At 40.2% G+C, this 21,728-nt stretch overlaps 3 protein-coding genes across 5 annotated transcripts in view; all 3 read right to left on the bottom strand.

The window, feature by feature from the left end:
* Positions 1–21,728, bottom strand: part of UBE2E1 (ubiquitin conjugating enzyme E2 E1) — a 705,427-nt gene that overhangs the window by 129,007 nt on the left and 554,692 nt on the right. The window lies entirely within an intron of this gene.
* NR1D2 (nuclear receptor subfamily 1 group D member 2) overlaps positions 1–21,728 on the bottom strand; it is a 746,221-nt gene that overhangs the window by 202,099 nt on the left and 522,394 nt on the right. The gene's annotated exons all lie outside the window — the stretch shown is intronic.
* Positions 4,230–21,728, bottom strand: part of LOC127044082 (ubiquitin-conjugating enzyme E2 E2) — a 316,515-nt gene continuing 299,016 nt past the window's right edge. For both annotated transcript variants that reach the window (XM_050938553.1, XM_050938552.1), the window contains one exon: positions 4,230–8,046. In XM_050938553.1, the coding sequence (XP_050794510.1) occupies positions 7,949–8,046 (98 nt within the window). In that variant the 3' untranslated portion in view covers positions 4,230–7,948. The remainder of the gene's footprint in view (positions 8,047–21,728) is intronic.

The raw sequence follows: 21,728 nt of genomic DNA, 5'->3' as shown, positions 1-21,728 counted from the left end.
CGTAAGTATGTCTCTAGGATACACTAGATTAGCTGAGGCCAGGGCAAGAAAAACACGCTACACGTTCAAGTGCAGCACCCTGATCCAAATGAAGAAAGGCAAAAACACTTCTTCCAGCCAAATTTCAAAAACCAGAAAAGAAATCCTGCCATTAGGAATTTTTCAAAACCCTAAAAAGCTTGGCTACTTTCTGCTGCTCTAGTCCTCTACCTTACTCTAGGTCCTCATTAATAACCCAATTATCTCACTCCAGCTGAATTCAGCCACATTTCCTCCCCCCCAACTTCATGGCTGGATTTGATTTGATGGCAATCATTGCTTGAGAGGAAGCAGCTGAAAAGCTGCTGTGCTGCAGGAAAGAATTTTAACTCTCTTCCTGTCAACTACGAAGCGAGGTTTCTCTGCCCCCTGGCAGCATGTAATTGCTCTAAGGAACACTGTTAGCTTAAAAATCATAGGTGGTCAATCAACTCATTTCTTTACCTATGTTACTAGTGACACCTTAGATTATTAGAAATTGAATTTACCTTCTCTGTGCTTTTTACATTTTGGATTTCTGTCAGCTTGGACAATGAAAATCAACGCCAGTAAGGCAATCTCGCTCTTGAATATAATCAGTTTTACATTCAGGGTCTCAATGCTGCACTGCTGGGTTGCAAATGTTGCAGGGGGATGTTTGTTTAAAAACAAATGCTTCTGTAAAAAATGCACCCTGACAACAGGCACTTTTATTAGGAGAGGTGCTTGAAAAATAAATGGAAATGAATATATGATGGGTAATTAGTTACTTGTGTGGACAAAAGCGGCTTGGGCAAATTAGTCCCATTAGTGGGGCTACTCACAGTAATAAATTTGAGCTGGTGCATAGTGTCTGCAAGGCCAGCCTAAACGTCCTTTTTAACCTTTTTTTTTTCTTGCTGAAATTATTCATCTACTTTGACACAAGACACTGTTGAATCTGGAAAAAAGTCAAAGCCAAAGAACAGCCATGTAAGGACCTGATTCTGCAAAAAACACAGACATACTTCACTTTATGCACTGTATGTACTTGTTTGTAAAGTTAACCAAATGTATAAGGGCTTTGCCGGCATGAGGTCTAAGAATTTAGGTTCACAGCTTGCCATTGCATCAGCTTGGGTGGCCCCTTATACCCACAAAGGGCCCTATTAATTTCAGACGAGATCTGCACAGAAGTAAGGGGCCACCTGCATAGATCCTCTTTCTAGATTAGGGTCTTTTACTGAGGCTGAGGAGAAAGGCTTCACTAACAAATATCAGTTTAACTCTGCTTCACTGTACCAAAGGAGCTGAGTTAAAAACTGAGACTAATTCTGACAAGTACTTCTATATTAGTCAGATGGAAGTAAACCTTGTTTACCTCACATGATCATAATAAGCCTTCCCCTTTCTCCATAGTAATTTAGAAATGCTGGGCAGTATTGGCAATCCATGATCACATATGGCTATTTTATTTCAAACCACCACAGACTCTTAGAGCATTTCTGGACTGTTTAAAATTAGCAGGTTTTTTGCATTCACAAACCTTTAAAATAAAATATAGATTCATCGTCCAATTCAAAAAGATTTTAACAGTGGACTTAGGGAAACCAGGTAATGCAGGAGATTGGTAATGGCTTCTGGAGTTTTTCACTGGACTTTACTTGTTTAGGTTTGGAGTCTAGGTCCGTTACACACTGGTCTGTTGTTACCATCTGAAAGCTGTTTTGTAGCCTATGCAAGATGAAGTTGTGCTAGGAGGTTTCAGTCCAGTTCCTATGGCCCTAATTGTATGAACACTTGGGTTATGTCTACATTAGGAGCACTTTATCAGTGTGGGAATTCTCCTTATACTATAAGTGTGGCTGCAGCTTATATTGAGAACACTGTGCTTTAGTCATCATTGCTTATCTTCTCTTCCCCCACAGCACCAGGTGAAATAAGCTATACTGGTAAAAGAGTAAGTGCCAGTTTAACTACACCTACACTATGGGCTTTTGCTAACCCAGCTGTTAGTCCGGGATCACAGCTCTTCACGCCCCGGACTGACAGAGTGATGGTGGCAGAAGTCTGTGGTGTAGGTATTACATGTATACGCTTAATATAAAGCTCAGCATATGCATAAGCATTCACAGGATCAGGCCTTTAGTGGCAATCTCAGCAGAGAGGCTAAGCACTGAATGGGAATGAAGCAGCAATTGAACTAGCCTATAGGGAGTCCCTTCAAGCCTATGAGGCTGAGACTCACTAATGGAACAACAAAAGATTTCTAATACCTGCACTATTCATTTAGCATCTTCCATTAGAACTTAATTCACTTTAATATATTATACTTTTCCATCAGTGTCTCGATAAAAGCCTGAGATTTTTCCTTCTCTAGGTAGGGCCCAGAATTCCACTCCCACGTTCACTCTGTGGGCTAGAATAAGGGGGAACCATTATAAAGACAACAGCTAAATGTTTCAAGTCTAGTACTTAGTGAAAGTGGTGACTCTTCCCCAAACCTGGGTCTTGGATAGATGACGCTGAGGCATGGACACTTGTTGAAGGGCTGTGAGGCAGGAGATGAGGGATCATTTGTGGGAGGAGGCACTTAAAGGGCAGGAGTTGGGCACTGAAGTGCTCAGGAAGTGACTTTTTATTTCTTCCAAACTTTTCCAAAAATAGTTTAGCTGCCTTTTAACTAGGAGGAGCTGAAGGTTTTTCCAATTAGCCAGTGGAATAACTTTTATGACTTAGCTCTTGTCTTTGGGAAACTAACATTTTAATAATTTTTTTCCTTACTAACTCAATGGAGCTACTCGAGTGCATGAAGTTACTCATGGATGTAAATATTTGCAGGATTAAGGCCTCACTAGGTCATAGCTTAGGGTGACCAGATGTCCCGATTTTATAGGGAGAGTCCTGATTTGTGGGTCTTTTTCTTATATAGGCTCCTATTACCTCCTCACCCCACCCTGATTTTTCACATTTGCTGTCTGGTCACCCTATCACTGCTCCAAGAATCAGATGGATGTGAAGGTGCCGTTACATATTTTACTAACATGCTGTGTAGTGCTGCACAGGAGTTGGCTCCATAGTGGACAGCCCTTTATTTCTGTTTCAGCTTGTTTGTGACCGTAAGGTGACTTTTGCTATTTATTGTACTGATTGAGGTGAATTTAATATTCTTACATTGGGATTCATAAATGTTAAATTTTCTACTGATGCTTTGCTGTTTCCAGTCTCTCCCCACTAGTTTCCGTCCTTTTTTAAAATTAGTAAATGCTACATCGTCAACTACTATTGGACCTTTACTGCCTACTTTTTTCTGTATTGTTTGAAATTACTATGTCATATGAGGGCCACATTTCTAAGGCTCCTCTAAAATAAAGACCAGAGAATTCTGAAGCCCTCCAGGTAATTACTCTTGTCCACGTTTTATTGACAGGAGTAATTTTAACAACATCTCCAGACTACTGACATATCATATAAAAATGTCTCAGAGGAAGCCAATTACAGATTTAACTCCTGCTCCTGCAATGAAATGCGTGTAGGCAGACCCCTGCGCTCACACCCAACTCTAACAACTTCAGTGAGGTTTTACATGGGGATAAGCATCTGTCTTCATACAAGTCATTGCAGGATTGGGACCACATTGCAGGATTTTCTTTGCATTAACGTCATTCTGCTAAATAACAGCCATTGTTAAAAGTTATCTAACTTTAGAACTGCTACAGTTTAGAGAGCAAGTATATATTTAGACAATTTTAGGCAGTGTCATGGTGGTTTTGAATGACATACTGGGAAAGGAAGATATATTTCATTAAAAATATTAATGGAAGCCAAAATTATCTTTTAAAATACAATCAGCACGGGTCTGATTTACTATGACAAAAGATCCTGCTTGTCCTTTGAAGATAAAACAATATGTCTGGGACAAGTGCACATGTTGCCTATGCTCACTCTCTGCTTTATAGTCATTTTCCGCTCATTTGCCAGGCTCCTGAAAAAAGAAACTATCTGTGTTTTTTCGATACTTCTAATGGCATATCTGGCATGAGGACAACACCTCTGGAATTGTGCGGAGTGAAGGTTCCCAAGCTGTGCTCTATGGACCACTCGAGCTCCACAGTGCACTTGGCTGGTGAGATGTGGAGAACTGGCTGGTCCCATGGTGTCTACTCTCCTCCTTGTTTATAGCGAAGAGAAACAGGCCAGATGGAATGAGGAAGTGAAATGAAGAGCTAAAGTAGACAGCATGACTAATTTATTTAAAAAAGAACAAAGTATTTGTCACACCAAAAACAGCAAAAGATACATAAATATTTTCCTAATATTGCTTTTCAATGTCAGTAATTACCATGGTTGCCATGGGGATGTTATGTAACTCCCAAGAGGAATGGGGGAGGTGGTTTGCAAAGCAATCTCTCTGTTAAGATACAGTACACACTGGAGTTAAGAGCTGAAGAACCAGCAGCAGAATGCCCCTTGGTTGTAAGATTTCACAAATCCTGGCAAAATTCACCTGGTTTTAAGTTACACTATGAATTTGAAATACACCAAAGATGCCAATATGTGTTCTGAGATCTAGCTAAAGTGGGGGAGGTTTCTGGATACACTTAAAAATCAAAATCAGATTAGTTCTTCCTGGTTTGGTGTTTTGCTTTTGCTTGGCCAGGATCCTCCCTCACCATGCTACTTTCTTCTGGGATGAGAGAGGATGGTACTCTTCTATTCTGTTCACCTCTGTTGTTTTCAGCTGTGGTGGCTGGTTAGATGTCAGAGATGTCTTGATCCTATAGTAGTGCAGTCTCTAGCATCTGAAATCCAGAGAGCAATCAAGCAGCAGTAACAGAACGGCAAGGAGGATTCCTTTGCAGGTCCTACTGCTGCAGAGTGGCAGATTAGATAGACGGCCAGTTTCTCAGAAGATACATTTTGAGGAATTAGAGAAAGGGAGATGGTACCTATCAACTGGCCACCCCTAATAAAAGGAGATGAGAAGGAAAGGTCAGTTGGCTTTCCCCATAAAAAAAAAGGGCTCGGGCTGTAGGGAAAACGATTTTTGCAGTAGCACCTAGGGGCCCCAGTCACCACACTAGGCACTGTACAAATATAGTCAATCCTTTCCCCACGGAATTTATAATCTAACTATAAAACAAGACACAACAGATAGGAACATTAAACAGACACAAGGTAACAAAAACTGGTCTCATGAAAAACAGTGGTGCCAGCCCAATAGCACCATTATTTAGGCATCATATCAGACGAGAGTTTTATAGAGAGACCTAAAAGGAGAACAACGAGGTGTCCTTGAATATGTATATGGGGAGCTCATCCCATGCTCAAGAGGTAGCAGAGGAAAAAACAGTGAGTTTTGTTGACTATGTAACACAACTAATTTTGCTAGGTTCACGTGGCTTCATACAACAACTTCAGTTTGATTTTTTGGGGGGTATGGATGAACCTGAACTGCAAGCAAAATTTTGGAGAGATGATGAAACTCTTGCAAATTCCAACCAGTAGATTTTCACTCTGCCCCAATAAAGTGCATAGATGACTGGAGACATTGCACAAGTGGATTAATATCCTTAGTGCAAAGTGCTATCTCCATAATTATTTCCTCTTAGCCCTTTTCCTCTTGAGGCTTGACCACAACCTCCTATTCTCCTGTCATTAGGATTCAAATGACATTAAAACTAAGACGTAGCTGTTATATCCAGGACTTTAAATTGACCTGGAATATTAGCAGCAAGTGAGTGGCTCATGTCATATTTTTGTTTGGGAACTTTTTTCCTTTTTTCAGTTAATTTAAAAGAAAAGAGTTGTGGAGAAAACAACCACAGATAATGAATATTTTCTCGACTAGCAAGTCCAGGTAGTAACAGACTACTCCAGTAGACCAGTCTACTTCTCTTAAAATTAGGAAGCTTTTGCCTAATGTTATTCAAAACCACACGCATATTTATTTTAAACAGATAAAATGCCAAACACACACAGTGGTGAATCTACAATGTTTCAAGGTCTCAGACATATATTACAAAATAGAACAGATTGAGATTATTTCTTTAGACCTACCAGTAGCCAAATTATTATAAAGGTATAAGTATATAAATATTTCCATGGCTCTGACAGATTAGATTTCTTTGACATGGTACAGTACATCTTGATTATGCTTTATAGTTCTCTAATAATAGATTTAAACTGTAAATGGATTTAGGGAATTTTTTTTATAACATTAACAAAAGGTGGATGAATGTACAATAAATATTAAAGCAGGACAGAAAACAATGCAGGCTTTTTAATTTAAAAAAAGTGACATTCCAATTTAAAAATCTGATAATATACTTTCCACTACACACAAGTACTTGTTAATATACAGTTTCATACTATTTATTAAACATATAATAGGTAGGTCATTTGATACAACCCACTTTCCTCCTCCTATCAACTGACCCCCATCCTGGCAATATAGCTATGAGCTGTGAGACTACCACACTCTCAGACAATATTAGTGTCTCATAAATGTAGATACTGAGCTCCAAAGACTTTAACAGTTGTTTCATAGGAGACAGAAAGCGTGCTGCATGCAGCATCTGTAATGTTTAATTAAGGAGACAGGGATTTTCCAGGATGCCTTTGAAACACAAAGAGCATTTAGAATCAGCATCAGAGTATATATTTTCCAAATCACAACACCCACACGTTTCCTTAGCTGAGTAGAAATTTTCCTTCTATGGCTGCATACCTAAAATTAGCCTGAAGGTCAAATCTGAATAGAAATACCCTTGCCATGGGACGTGCTGGGAATGATTGGTGCAGTGGGCTCAATTTTGCCGTTGAAAACCTTGATTTAATTTTTTTAAAATAACAGTTGCTTTTACAATTACAAGAGCCTGGGGAAAGGAAAAATGAGCCCTGCTGCACAAAATCGTGAGCCCATAATCTACTTTCATTGTGGGGCTATTTTTGTAACCAGCTGTTTTAACTATTACAATCAAGATGGATGTAGAAAAGAAGATCTATAGAAGGTTTCAGGGTAGCTGGGCACCAGTAAGTAAGAGGGTAGCTTTTTTTACTATATTAAAAAAAAAAAAGCTTATATTGAAGCTAGAGTTTATTGAGAAATTCTACATTTTAAGAAACTTATTGTCAAGGAGAAATTAAAAGTTCAGGACTAAACATAATGGCTTAACTTGCAATGGTATTATGCAAGTTTAAATGCATGCAGAGCTATACCATTTACACTCTACAAAAAGCAAAAGCACTGTCTTACAAAAAGTGCATTTATCAGCCACAGTGTTTTATTGGGTGCTTTAATAATACAAGTGTACATCAACTGATCCACAGTCAAAAGTGGCAGGTCCCTAAGAAATTTACAAGCACTTTTTTTTTTAAAGTAAATCAAAAAACATATTCTTTTGTTCAACCCAATAGCCTTCTGTGTGGGAAACAGACGGCTAGTGATAAACACAGTCTTAGTAATGCACAGTGATTCTTGATTTTAAGCTTTTATACAAAACTTGTTCCCAGTAGCATGCACCCACCATTAAAGACTTCAGTACAAAAAAATAACCCTAAACACTACATTTAAGTAGAAACGAGATATAATTCTGAATTTGTTTGTTTTCCCAAAGACCACATGAAAGGAAAAAAACCACACATCAATACAAAGCTTTGGGACAAAGCTCTATACTATTACAGATCCAACATTCTTTGCACTGATAACCAAAATTCCCTGTTTACATTTGAGGGAAGCAACTTTCAAGTTAACAGAATGAAAAACCAAAACCAAAACAAACAAACAAAGAACCAAATACAAATAAAAACAGAAAGGAAGGAAGGAAGGAACCTTTTGTCACAAAATTGTTCAAAATTTAATAAAAAATAAGAACAAAGGGGAGGGAAGGGCTATTGATGCACTTAGTGAATGTGCTTGCACAGGTCCAGCATGTTCTATAGTAGATTCCTATGTAGCATATCTCTTGGTCCACTGTCTTGCCATTCTGTCATGCTCTGCTCTGTTAGTCATATATTGAGTGGCAATACTTCCAACCAGGGGGTCAGCTGAAAAGAAAACAAAGCCATGAAATACTTGTCAGCCTTTGAAGGACTGTCTGCTACAGCTGGAGTCCAACGTAATGTTGTTAAAACCAGCTCAATTAAGCTCTGATAGGCTTAATCTGAAGAACAAGCTGCATTTATGTACGCTTTTCCATTTTAAAAGCACATCTGCATATAGGGAGAAATAATCAAGAGGATGTGGGGTGTTTTTTAGCTGTGCGATTATCAATAAATTGCTGGGGTATACGTGATTGAAACAGAGCCATTTTTTTAAAATTACACTTCATAGCTCTTAAAATAAATGTTTCTTTATTATTTCAAGACAACAGTTACATAGAATATTTCACAATTCAGATAATTCACATGACAAGAAGTTTATTTATGACCTCCAGCTCCTGCACATCTCTCCCCTTCCCCCCATCCATGCTGCAAATACCAAACAATTATGGTGAGCACCAATCCCATTATCATGTGGAAGGGAATGTATGAAAGAGTTAAGGATTTTCTTTTTTACTTTTAATAGCATAAAAATAAGTTTAAGAATTTGAGCAATATACAGAGTTTCCACAAGCATTAGATAAACCTAAGAGTCTTGGTATTGTTGGTTTATGTGGGCTTTTTGCATGTTTGGGAACTTGTCATGTGGCCAAAATAATGCATGATCTGGTCTTCCTGTGGTACTTTCACTGTCCCCCAAAACAGAAATATCAGAGGAGACCAGATCTCACGTAATACTGCCTCCATAAATGGCTCTTCGAAGCATTAAACAAACCAACCACCCAACCAAGCTCTGGGAGAGCGAAGGGAAATCCCACAACCAAGTTCATATACACCTCTCTAGGAACGGCTGTACTTAACCAACATTTCTCCCTTTCAGGCAATAATATTTTGTCATTTAAAATCAGGTACAAATCTACTGACAGATTTTTTTCTTTTCTGGGCTGGTATGTGTTCTTCCTGTTTCTGGTGGTGCAGTGAGTCTCTCTATTACACCTTCACACCTTACAGGCCCTACAGAATGGATACCATATTTCAGGCCCAGAAGCAACACATATGACTCCTATTACAACCAGTTAATATTGCTTTTTAATTGGTTGGAGATGATGCTGTTTGGCAACATGAGTCACATTGCTGGTGATCTGAGTAAAGTGCTTCCATAGAACTTCTAACCTACATCACTCTGAGGACCAAAAGCCAGGTCTTTTGCATGGCAGAAGAATTATCATTAGAGGTCAACATCAGCGTAAGTTATTTTGGGTTAGCCAGGTATGGTTAGATTGGGTTATTTCCAGTGTTTGTAAATAACCTAATGAAAAATATCTGTGGTGCTGTGGTTAGTATTCTGAGGACTGGAGTCTTTGTTCCTAGATTCAGTCTCTCCAAGCTAACAAAGAGGGACAACACTGTGAATGCTGCATGCTCAGTCGCTTGGGTCCCACTCCTGAGAATACGCACGTGCTTAACTTTAATACCTGGAGTATTTCCATTATGGAACAAATGAGGGTAGAAAAGTTAAACGTGTGCATTCGTGTTCGTGGGATCAGGGGCTAAAACAGAAAACACATGATTTCACATGATAATGGCCTCTATCCTTGATCCAGGAGTGACACTGGTTGGTACCAAGCATTCTTGCCAAAGATGAGTCACCATAAATCAAAGCCTGAAGGGGCCTTTCTCAAGACTCCAGAAGAAAAGAAGAGCATTATGGTAACAAGAAGGAAATTAAAACAACAAAAATAGCAACTGCATTAAAAATTGCAACTTTGTAGGCCCATCGACCCTGCTCCCATTGAAGTCTATAGCAACTTCCTATTGACTTCAGTGGTGTGAGATCACATCCTTCATGTACATAATGAAACAACTTTGCAATGCTATGAATTGAATTAACTGCGCTTGGTATATGAAGTGTGTCATCTTCAAATAAGTAAACCTGTATTTTAATCATACCCCAAATCAGTTATGAAATGAATGAATACCAACAAATACAGACATACTGTAAAATGAAATACAAATAACTATGTTAAAATAAATTGAGGAGGCACACATGCCAATAGTAGCAAGAAAATATGAGTTGAGTGTCTTAACTCTCACTGTTGTATAACATATTTATCCTTCACTGGGCTTGTCCTATCATCAGAAGTTATAACATTACTGTGGGAGGGAAGGCTGCCATGGAGGGTAATAGAGCCTAGTGAAGGGGTCAGCAACCTTTCAGAAGCGGTGTGCCAAGTCTTCATTTATTCACTCTAATTTAAGGTTTTGCGTGCCAGTAATACATGTTAACGTTTTTAGAAGATCTCTTTCTATAAGTCTGTAATATATAACTAAACTATTGTTGTATGTAAAGTAAATCAGTTTTTTTAAATGTTTAAGAAGCTTCATTTAAAGTTAAATTAAAATGCAGAGTCCCCTGGATCAATGGCCAGGACTTGGGCAATGTGAGTTCCACTGAAAATCAGCTCGCGTGCTGCCTTCGGCACATGTGCCATAGGTTGCCTACCCCTGGGCTAGTGATTAGCCAATCCTGTCACCTGGCCTCAGCTGTTAAGGGTTTAGAAGGTTCCTGACATAGAGACTTAAGGGTCCTGGGAACAGATGGTGCTTCTTGCAGGGAGGGCCAGGCAACACTCCCCTCTCATCCCATCAAGTAGGAAGGAAGTGTGAGAAGGGGACCAGTATAAATGCTGCCTCCTCCCTCACACCAGAGAGGCACTGACAGGAGAAGGCTAGTCTGGGGTTTGGTCCTGCCTTGAGCAGGGGGATGGACTAGATGACCTTCGGAGGTCCCTTCCAACCCTAATAATCTATATTTTACTGAACTCCTCAGATTGGAAGACTAATTGGAGAGAGTTTTTGGGTGAAAGGAGCCAGCAAAAAGCTTTACAGCTGGGAAAGAGGCCAGAGACACAAACCCCAGCTCCAGAAAGAGGGCTGAGAGGAGTGCCTTCTTGAGGGAGGGGAAGACGACTAACCTAAGGCAAAGAGGCCTGAGACACAACCCTAGCCCCAGAGGGAGAGCTGAGAGAGGAACTGGTGTTCAAAAGAAGGAAATACTGGTTACTCTAAGGCAAGGGGTTTTGGATACAACCTCAGTCCCAGGAAAAGGGCAGAGGGAGAACTCCCATTTAAAGGAGAGAAATGCTGATTGTTTTAAGGATAGAGGCAGAGAAAGCTTGTAGCAGTACAATCCAGCTGCTGTGGGGAGGAGCTGAGACTGGCTCTTCGGAAATGCCTCTGTAGCTGGTCTCAGGAGAAGCTGTGAGGAACCACAAAATCATGATGGAGGCAACAGAATCTGCAGATCTTGTGAAGATGCTGATGAGTGAGGTAAAGATATGAGCAGCACAGGGAAAATGGTGACAGGATTGGAGGACTGGCTCTTAGGTGCCTAAAAAGGGTCCCTGGGCAAAAAACCAGAGGAGGGGGTGGGCCTGGGTTTCCCAACTGCTCCCCCAGACTTAGAGGGGAAGCATGGGTGTTGAGAATAAAGGAATCCCAGAGTGGCAAGTGCCAGATGGAGATGGGCTTGAAGGCCTTTAGATTTTGTGTTCCCTTTTTAACCTCCGAAAGGGGAATGCATTGAGCAGTGACCTTGCTGGGGGGTTAGGCCACATACAATGACAGTCTGTTGTGGCACCAGAAAAAATAACGAGGTGCTAGACTGACAGAACTCCTGCAACTCCACTCCTAGACGCTAGCGGAGCCACTCTCTGAGAAGCATGACTACAGCTACATATACAGAGTTGGCCAAATTCTGCCAAGACTTATTCCCTGTGTAAAGGAGGCACTGCTGTGCTGCCTGAATTGAAACCACTGTCGCATGCAGTGTAGTTTTAACTGTGTCAGTCCCAGGATATTAGAGAGACCAGGTGGGTGAGGTGATATCTTCTATTGGCCCAATTTCTGTTGGTGAGAGAGATGAGCTTTTGAGCTCTTCTTCTTTCCCAGACCTGAAGAAGAGCTCTGTGTGGCTTGAAAGCTTGTCTCTCTCACCAACGGAAGTTGGACCACTAGAAGATACTGCTTCTCCCATCTTGTTTCTTGAAAACCTTATGGCAGCTTTAATGCTCAGTCGTGTCTTTTTTATTGAGATTGTAAACTGTTTGGGGCTGGCCCAGGACTGTCTCTTACTATGTTTGTATAGCACCTAGCACAATGGGACCCTAGTCTTGGCTGGGACGTCTAGGTAGTACAGTAATACAAATGGTGGTGGTGGGGGGGAAATATTCCCTCTCCTTTCCTTGCACATCTCAGCAAGTGCTGAGCACAATCTGGTTCTAAGATGGCATTATTCAGGCAAATTAAAGGATTAAAATATTTATCCCATGCTCCGTAAAGACCATGTACTTTTTCCACATTTTCTTTTCACATCACTGTAAAGCTGATTCTTATTTTCCATATGTAAATGTCTGCATTTATTTCACACAGTAGAAATTTGTTTATATAAGAAACTACTTTTTTTAGTAGTGGTGTAATTCATTAGTTACACCAGAGTTCATTTTAGAAATCAAGTGGGAGTGTGTCCAAACAATGAAAAATAGTGGATCAAAATGTAAAAGTAATGCACAGTTTTGGTCTGATCAGGAGAACTTATGTAATACATTAAAAGGACAAACACAATAAATAATAACAAAATTAAACTACACGTCACGAGAAGCTGAGGAAAAACCAGAACAAAGAATTATTATTTACAAAAAATATCACATAAAATTCAAGCCAAGCCAAAATACCGGCCTTAAAAATAAACACATACAAATTATGGTTAAGTGCAGTTCTGCTATGGTTAAGGTACCGAGCAGTTTACTGTTTATAATAAGTTAAGAGGGAGGGACCTAATCCTGCAAACACATATACACAGGTGGCCCTATCTCAAGGGACTACCAATGAGAACATGGTGACTCCTGTGCATAGGTATTTGCAGTATTGAGCCCTTACTGTTCGTGAAAGTAAGTGTTGGTTTAAGACAGCATGTACAGCTACCCCAGATAGCACAGCTAATGCAGAGTAATCCTGACCTGTAACATCCCTGCCAGGGCAGTAATGAGACTCTCGAGCAGAGATTACCAACTGTACTAAATTATGGGGTGGGTTTGTGATGGACATAAATATTGATCGCAGTGAAACCATATTATGCCTAACTCAGGATTTCACCAGCACAGTAGATGTTGGCGACTAGGACACATATTATCAGTTTATAGAAGAAGTTGGTGCAACTCCAGCGATTTCAGACTTTGGCCCCAGCAACCTGATAATTTACTATTGCATGAAGTCCACAACTCACAGATTTAAAAATCAATTGCCTGGTGTACTTAGCATGCTGAAGTAAAGCTTATTATACAATATCAGGACTGAAGTGATTCCAAGTGAAGTTAGAATAAAGAGGCCAGCAGGTAAAGCATTATGCTTTATGGTATCAGATGGATTCCATGCAATAGCATCATCTTATGGTAAAAACAAACAAACCAATAGATCCTGCTGTTGCAAAATCAGTGGACAACAGCGGTCTTCCGCACCTCAGATAAGGCTGTGGTCATGTAACAGAATTTGCAATATATTGTTTCGGATTGTGGATACACAATATACAAGATTTTGTAAAGGTTAAAGAGAACAATGTAACTGCAACTGAATTTAGTACAAGAGTGATTCAAAACCAGGACAGCAACAGGGTGGGGAAAGGGCAGCAGGGTCCCCACTTGGCCATAGACCCTACCTAGTGGGAGAGATCTGGACCAGTTTCGGTCTCTCTGGTGGGGGAAGGGGGGTGGGAGGGAGAGGTACTGGCTAGTCTCTATCTTACCTGGCTCCCTGCTTCCCAGAACCTCAGGCTGCCATCTCTGAAAGCTGCCTCCTCTACCTCTTTCGCTTCCTGGCCTGTGCTATTTGGCAGTTAATCTGGTCACCCTCCATCCTCCTTAGGAAATTCGGTTTCTGCCCATGCTCGAAATACATGGGAAAGGATAAAATTCCATGATGTAGTTCATGATGGACAGTGGCAACCAATGGAACCAATGTTTGAAGGAGTTTCATGGTTCATTAGCAATAGACCTGTGGCTGACAGCTTTCTAAATGTGGGAAGAATTATGTAATTCTCATGTTGCACTGGAATTCATTTCACTGCACTTTAGTTTTAACTGCTGTGCATAGCTTAACATGACTTGATGGGCCGATCTACAATGACTTGCCATGTTCTTTTGCAGCACACTTAACAGGATTTCAAAATGTGTTCCTCATGTCTGTAGTGAGGCTAATCAAATTTACAGCCCAATTCTAGTCTGATTCCCCCTTTTCAAAGGAGTTCACGTACTGAGGACTTGGATGAATCCAGGTTTGGTTGTTACAAAATTTCAGCTTTGTTTAATGCTAGTTATAATGCTTTATCATTCACAAGACAGATTATAATTCTTCCTTAAAACTACATTTCCCCCAAATAAATGAAATTTATTACTATGCTATATTTTAACCTGATTGTATTTTTGCAGCTAATTTCAAGTCAGCAAATAACAATTTCAGAGCAGAACTCATCTCTTGGGCTTTTGAGTATTGTTTTAAGAACACAGCAAACATACTTCAATGAAATAAAAAAATGGAGATAGTGTATCTCCTCCATCAGCCACGTGATGTGCAATGAAATCCCAATTTCTGGTGTCAGAGTGGTTAAAGGAACACCAATTTAGGCTTAATATGTTTGTTCGTTGTATATAAAAAAGTTTTTACAATACCTGAATATTTCCATTATCTTTAAAATTTCAGTGGGGAAAATATCTGATGCAGCGAGTTACTAGAGTACCAGAAAAGGGTTCGAGAACATTTACTGAGGCTAACTAAGGCCATGTCCAGACTAGGGTATTAAAATCGATTTTAGATACGCAGCTTCAGCTACGTGAATAACGTAGCTGAAGTCGAATTTCTAAAATCGAGGTACTCACCCGTCCAGACGGCGCGGCATCGATGTCCGCGGCTCTCCGTGTCGATTCCGGAACTCCATTCGGGTTGATGGAGTTCCGGAATCGATGTAAGCGCACTTGGGGATCGATACATCGCGTCCAGACTAGACGCGATATATCGATCCCCGAGCAATCGATTTTAACCCGCCGATGCCGCGGGTTAGTCTGGACGTGGGCTAACACAGCCCTGTAAAAAAATCTCAGAATCCAATCAACTGAATAATAAAAATATCTTTTAAAAAATATTATTTAGGATCTGGAAAAGCCAGTCCCTGCAGCTGAAGAGGCATAACAAAACTGGCAGAATTTTAGGGGCTGGATCACTGCTGCTTAATGAAAGGTCTTATTCTGCCTCTTGAGCTACAGAATCTTAAGATACAAGCTGAAATCCCACTATATAGGATCTATAGATCTTCTAGTGCAGAAGAGTTACTGGGGGTGAGGGGGTGGGAAATAACACTTGACTAGTCTCTTTTCATTGTTCAGTTTGAGTGAAATGCAAAAAAAGTAAATAGAAGGCATAAATAAAAGTAAATAAGTGTTTTCAATATTTGGACATTATATATATGATTGGTAACTTAACAGTTACCAACCTGTGGCCTATGGACCACTAGAGAGCCACAGAATATTTGCTGGTGGCCTGTGGAGAAGTGAAGGGTCACATGGTCCTTGCTGTTCTTCCAACTATTCCCTGTACTACTTGCTGCATGTCAGAGCAACTGCTGTATTTGCCATAGGGATGTCTTGCAGTTGTGAACAGGAAGGGAGATAGGCTTAATGATCCTGGGTGTGAATGAGCCACAAGACAGTATTTCTTAAGATGTGATCCATACTACGAAAAAGTTGGGGATCTTTGTTTTAAACTCCTTTAGGCACAGTCAAGGTCCTAAGTAGGATGGGTACACTGGAATAATTCTTCCTATACAGTGATTAGGCAGTATACAGGTGACTATTGTCAGTGGCTAAAAATAAAAGTATTTTGGTTGGTAATATTAATGCAAATACCTGTATAGGATGGTATATATTCCTATATTGATTTGCAGTAATGTCCAATTTTTCAAAGGTGATTAGTGTGTGGTTAGTGCCATGAAACTCCAGCATTTATGCATGTTCATATTTACCTACCTTTGAAAAACTGCCCTCAAAAGTCTTTATAAAACAACGTGATTTCTTAAGATTCAACATGATTAGAAGGAAACTGCAAATGCAAATCATTCACCGGAACATCAGTTCACTTAAGAGCAAATGAAGTAGATAATGCTGATAGTTTAACACACACCAAAAATATATCCGTGTCCTTAAGCTTATAATTAAAAAATGCACAACGTGGTTCTTTAATTAAACCCTATGTGTTTCTTAGGGCATCAGGGCTTGTATTATAATAGGAAAAAACTGACAGTAAAAAGGAAACAAAAGCTATTTGGCCCAGGTCCACAAAGGGACTTAGGCATTGTGAAGCTCAGTGTTACAGAGCATAACTTGTAGGTGCCTAAAAAAATCATAGGAACAATAAAATGATCCACAAAGCCTGGGTTAGGTGCCTACACTCCCTATACAATGAATGGGGAGAGACAAGTGGCTAAAAATGCAATCCACAAAAGACAGTATGCTGGATAGGGAGCCACCTATGCCAGCCAATAGGAGATACCATTGAGAGGGGGTATGTGCTAAGTCCCGCCTCCTTACAGAGATAGGTGCCTAACTCTGGCTGCAGGGAGGCACCTCTCTCTACTAGCGATCCATGAACGTGAGTCAGGCTGCCTCACTCCACACAAAACAGCCTAGAGGGGGAGGAGGTGGGGTCCATCTTAAACTCTTAGTCACATTCTACATAAAAGTGCTTGGGGGGGGGAGGAGGGGGAGAGAGAGAGAATGACACTGTAGCCTGGTGGTTAGGGCACCCATGAGGGAGACCCAAGGTCCAGTCCTCCTGCTCCAATGACTCTTTGGCTGCTGAGAAGTGGGAGACCACTGTTCAAATCCTTTCTCCCCATCAGGCAGAGGGGGGAATTGAACCTGCATTTGCCAGATGAGTGTGTGACCACTAAAAGTTAAAAGCAAGTACCATCATCTCTTCATCTAGCTAGATTTTGAACGGGACCCAATCCGGTAGGTCGCCTCCAAGTATGCCTACTGGATCAGGCCTGCATACGAGTGACTTAGAGAAGCACCTATCTTCCTCTGGGGCTTAGGTAGGAGATTGGTATCTGCATGCCTAGACCGAGGCAGTAGTGCACTTGCCCAAAGGCAGAAACTTAGGTGCCTAAGTAACTTTTACAGCAAAAATGTAGGCTCCCAGTAAGCTCAGGCACCCAAATGGCAGCCAAGGGGCAATTCTGCAGATCATAGTGGAGCCTAAAACTGGGACTTATGTGCCCAAGTACCTTTGTAGATCTTGGCCTTTGGGACTTGCTGCACTATACATGTGTTTGGACAACTTAATACTCTGGGAACAAGGGGTTAAGAAAAGAAAAATGATTTGTTCTCTGATGGGAAATATCTTGCCTCAAGGTTTCCAGTTTGCATATCGCCTGTTATAAACTTAAACTCCTAGAGCCACAAGTCAAAGCTACCAGGTGTCTTGGGATGGACAATGAGGTGTATATGAAGTACATCATAGTATCCATCAGTAAACATACAGAAGCAGCATTTCCTAAACTTTGTGGGGAGACTAGACAGTCAATATGGATCTCTCCTCCTACTATTATTAATTATGTACATGTGAGCAATTCCTTCGAGGTGGCACACTGAGCTATAGCACTAACATTTTAACTTTGGAAATCTGTGCTACCATTGTAGGGTGTAAGTGAAAATGAGTTTAATTTAGCAGTAAATCCCATTTTTGCTACAATCAGATTAGCCACACAGATGGGCATCTGATCAATAGATGCTCAGGACCGGAATAGCAGAGTTGATGTAGGTCAGGATGAAGAGCAGTAGCAGACATGTGATAAAATTTATACAGTGGTGCCTATGCTACAGTATGAAGTGCAATTCATTTTTCATTTTCATAAGGTCTAAATCAGCTTACAAATAGCGTAACTTCTTTATATATACATCTATCCATTTACTGACTCTTTGGAAAGACTACTGCAGAGAGATACCGCTATCAAATAATCTAATATTTTACAAGGGAAGTGGGACTTAGAACAAATAAATTATGTGGTAAAAATAAACAAATAGCTATTTATGTACAAAAAACAATAACAACACATTCTAGAAAATTGTTCAATGTTTACTAAAAGAGGACACTAAGAACAAGCTATCTTTTAAAATATAAATGTGAATATATAAGCACAGTAGCAAGATAACTGAGAATATTTTTGAATATTAACTGCATGGCAGTTGAAGCAGCAAAGACAATATGTGAAGACCTACTGTAAATTATACTGGTGTAAAACCAGAGTAATTCCCCTGAAGTCAATGGAGTTATTCTGTATTTACACTGTTATAATTTACAGTTGAAGTAGGTCCTTCCTGTCTTAAAAGAGGGTGGGGAGAATTAACCTGTCAGATCAGCCTGGTCAAATTTAGATTCTTGTTGCAACAGAATGGTAATGTATTTAGGCATAAATGCTTTGTTAAACTATCAATTGTGCTTGATGTGATTGCCTGAGAGCACATGAATCTCATTAGGTGGAACCAGCTGGAGGCTGGCTACCATTGTTGACATGGATTTGATAAAGCGGCAATAATATGACCTTCAAAGGACATCACCCCTGAATAATAATGAAAAATAAGTAAGACAGCAACTTTTATCCTCAGAGTACTAAGCGAAGGGTGTATCAGAAACAGGAGCTTGAAGACTGTATAAAAAATGAGTAATACATCTGTCAAGAACTTTGCCTGCGAGAAACTTGCATTTGTAAGACTCGAACAGCTCAAGAAGCGTTCATCATCGGAGATAATCTGGTGTTTAGGGTATTAGCTGCAGGCCAGGGTTCAATTCCTTGCTCTGCCACAGACATCCTGCAGGACCCTGGGCAAGCCATTTAGCCATCCCCATCTGTAAAATAGGGATAATACCTCTCTACCTCACATTGTGAGGACAAGTAGGTTAAAAATGTGAGTTGCTCAGATACTATGGTAATGGGGGCCATATAAACACCATAGATAGATCACTGTAGGCATCTTAGTGACATTCCCGGGATAGAGCAGGCTTTACTTTAAAGAAGGCTTTCAATGCATTAGAACTTTGAGTACTACATATTAGGCAGAAATTGATCTGCTTGCTAGGGGTTCATATAAAGGTTTAAACAACAGCCAGCTAGATACTAAAGAATATACATCCCGGCATATGTGACGTGATGCTGATGTACAAACTGATCTTCTGGAGGGTTAAGTTCATTGTGTGTGAACATAAGTGAGCTCTGCAACTCAATTTGAACACATCTGTCATTCAAACACTCTGAATACGAGAAAGTGCAAAATTCTTTTCTCTAGACTTGCTGTCAAGGAACCTGGATGCATGCTGCCCAAAGCCACAGACTGGTGTGATATGAGGCTGCCTCATATGAAGATATTCCAGAAAGAAAGTGTATTATTAGGCTCGAAGTTATTAATATGGTTCTTAAACAAAACTGCTGTTTTTCCGAGTGTTCTGCCAAGGCCAAATAGTTCTTGTTTCTTGTTTTAAGAAAATAGGGTTTTGACCAGAGGTGGTGCCAGCCCGCTGGGGGCCCTAAACAGGAATATTTTTGGTCTGTCCCCCACTACATACTAAAAAAAGTGAAGAAGGGGTCCCCTTGAGCTGCCTGGGGCCATAGAGCTATTGCTTAGTCTGCTTATTCCTAGTGCCAGCGCTGGTTTTGACTCAGCAGTGTATCGCAGGGCTTCTATAAATTCCAGTTGTTGACTGGTGGTTAGCTGGGATTTATACTCTGGGAGTATGTACTCTGGGTACTGGGATCTCTTGAAGACCCGTCCTTCATTAAAGGAGAGCATGCATCTCTTCACAGTATAAGTATGCTGGAACAATTTCAAGTTCTAGAATAGTACCCAATGCCTTGATACCTGGATGCCTCACATCCATTAGAACAACAAATCTATTAGCAAGATATCAGCACTTCCTAATGAACTCAACGAGACCATCACGCCTATTCCTGTTACTAAAAACAGTACAGAAGACAATCAAAAGCTTTACTGGACAGACACTTCTTACACTGCACTTGAAGCCTGTCAAACGAAGGCTCCGTTGGGCCACGCCAGAGAACAGGTTGCAGTAGTCTGGATTTGCCTTAAGGAGAAGAAAATTTAAGTGGAGAACAGCAGAAATAGAAATAGCAGCATTCTGATCCAGAAATGCTATGACCCAACCATAAAATCTCAGATTCATCGTGTGACTGGCATGTATCTCTAAGTGTATAGATTATGGACTAAAGGTTTTAAGAATGCTTATTTCTTTGATTTATCATGGGGGATGGATCGCTAGGGATATTTCATTGTTTTTTTAATCTATTCACATCCCCCTCCACCACCACCATTGAGCACTCTCTTCAATTAAATCATCTTTTGGCACAAGTTTTGTAACATCCTTTTCAGATGCAGCTAGAATTTCTTGGAAATGATCCTCCATATAACATTATGAACAATATTTCATGGTGGAGAATTAAGTGGGAAATTACTCCTTGAAAAACGATCACTCAGGTTCAAATGCCAGGGGTGAACAGTAACAGACAAGCATCAAATGCCACATATTATGCACAGTCACTTGATACAGGTGTTGTGGCCATTCATGCTGTTGTGTCACAAACATTACTAGTTATTTGTTTTATGCTTGACTACCTCTATACCTTCCCAAGTAGTTTTCCTGATGAAATTCACTTGTGTCTCCTGGAGAAGGAAAGGGGTGGATTTCAGAATCTCTCTTCTATAAACCTGATTGGTGCTTGACCATAAAATCTGGCAGCTGAAAATATGGTTGTATGACTGATTAGTTTTTGTCTGCCCATGATTCATGTTTGATACAGTAAGGTTGGGAGTGAATTACAGAAATTATATATTCTCAGTATCTTTAAAAAACAGGTGGCTCTGAGTCCAGGCTGACAATCTTCAGCCAGGAGTAGTAGTATGAAAAAACATAGCAATAAAGAGAGTCTAAAGGGCAGGTAGCCACTGGAGGGGGCAGAGAGATTTATTTGAAAATAAAATTAAAAAATAGGCTAACATGAGGCAACTATTGTGTTTATACATCTTGTGCATAACTTCATATTGTTCAGGAAACTGTTTTTCCAAAGGTAGACATATAATCCTGAATTGACTGAAGAAGCATACAATGGACAATATTTAGAAGATAAATTCTCTATAAGCATCTTTGGGAGGAATGCCTGATATTGTAGTGGATAGGCTAATACTTTTAAAGTCCAAGGATCACAGAGCAGGTTTAGAAGATATGGGAGCAAAAACATTCATGTCCTGTCTACACTTGTAGTACTATCACTGAAACCACTGGTGTGTAGAGCTGTACCAGCGGGTAATTCTACAGTGAAAATCGTAGGAAAAATGGAAGAGTAGACAAGGTAAGCAAAACATATCTAACTTTACACTTGGTAAAATAGGCTTATTAAGATGACGGGATACTTATACATGAGAGAGGGAGTGGGAAGCTACCTATTCAAGAAACCATACGTTGTGTCTTTGACATTCTGTCAAAAGGGCTGAGAGAAGAAAAGGAAAGCTAGGGGGAAAGAGAATGTGCACTCTGGAAATGTAAGACTGTTTCGTTATTGCATCTAATCAAGG

This window comes from Gopherus flavomarginatus, chromosome 2 (genome assembly GCF_025201925.1).
Source record: "Gopherus flavomarginatus isolate rGopFla2 chromosome 2, rGopFla2.mat.asm, whole genome shotgun sequence".
NCBI classification, from domain to species: Eukaryota; Metazoa; Chordata; order Testudines; family Testudinidae; genus Gopherus; species Gopherus flavomarginatus.
Note: the sequence above shows the minus strand (reverse complement) of the source record. Positions and strands in the feature narration are given on the sequence as shown.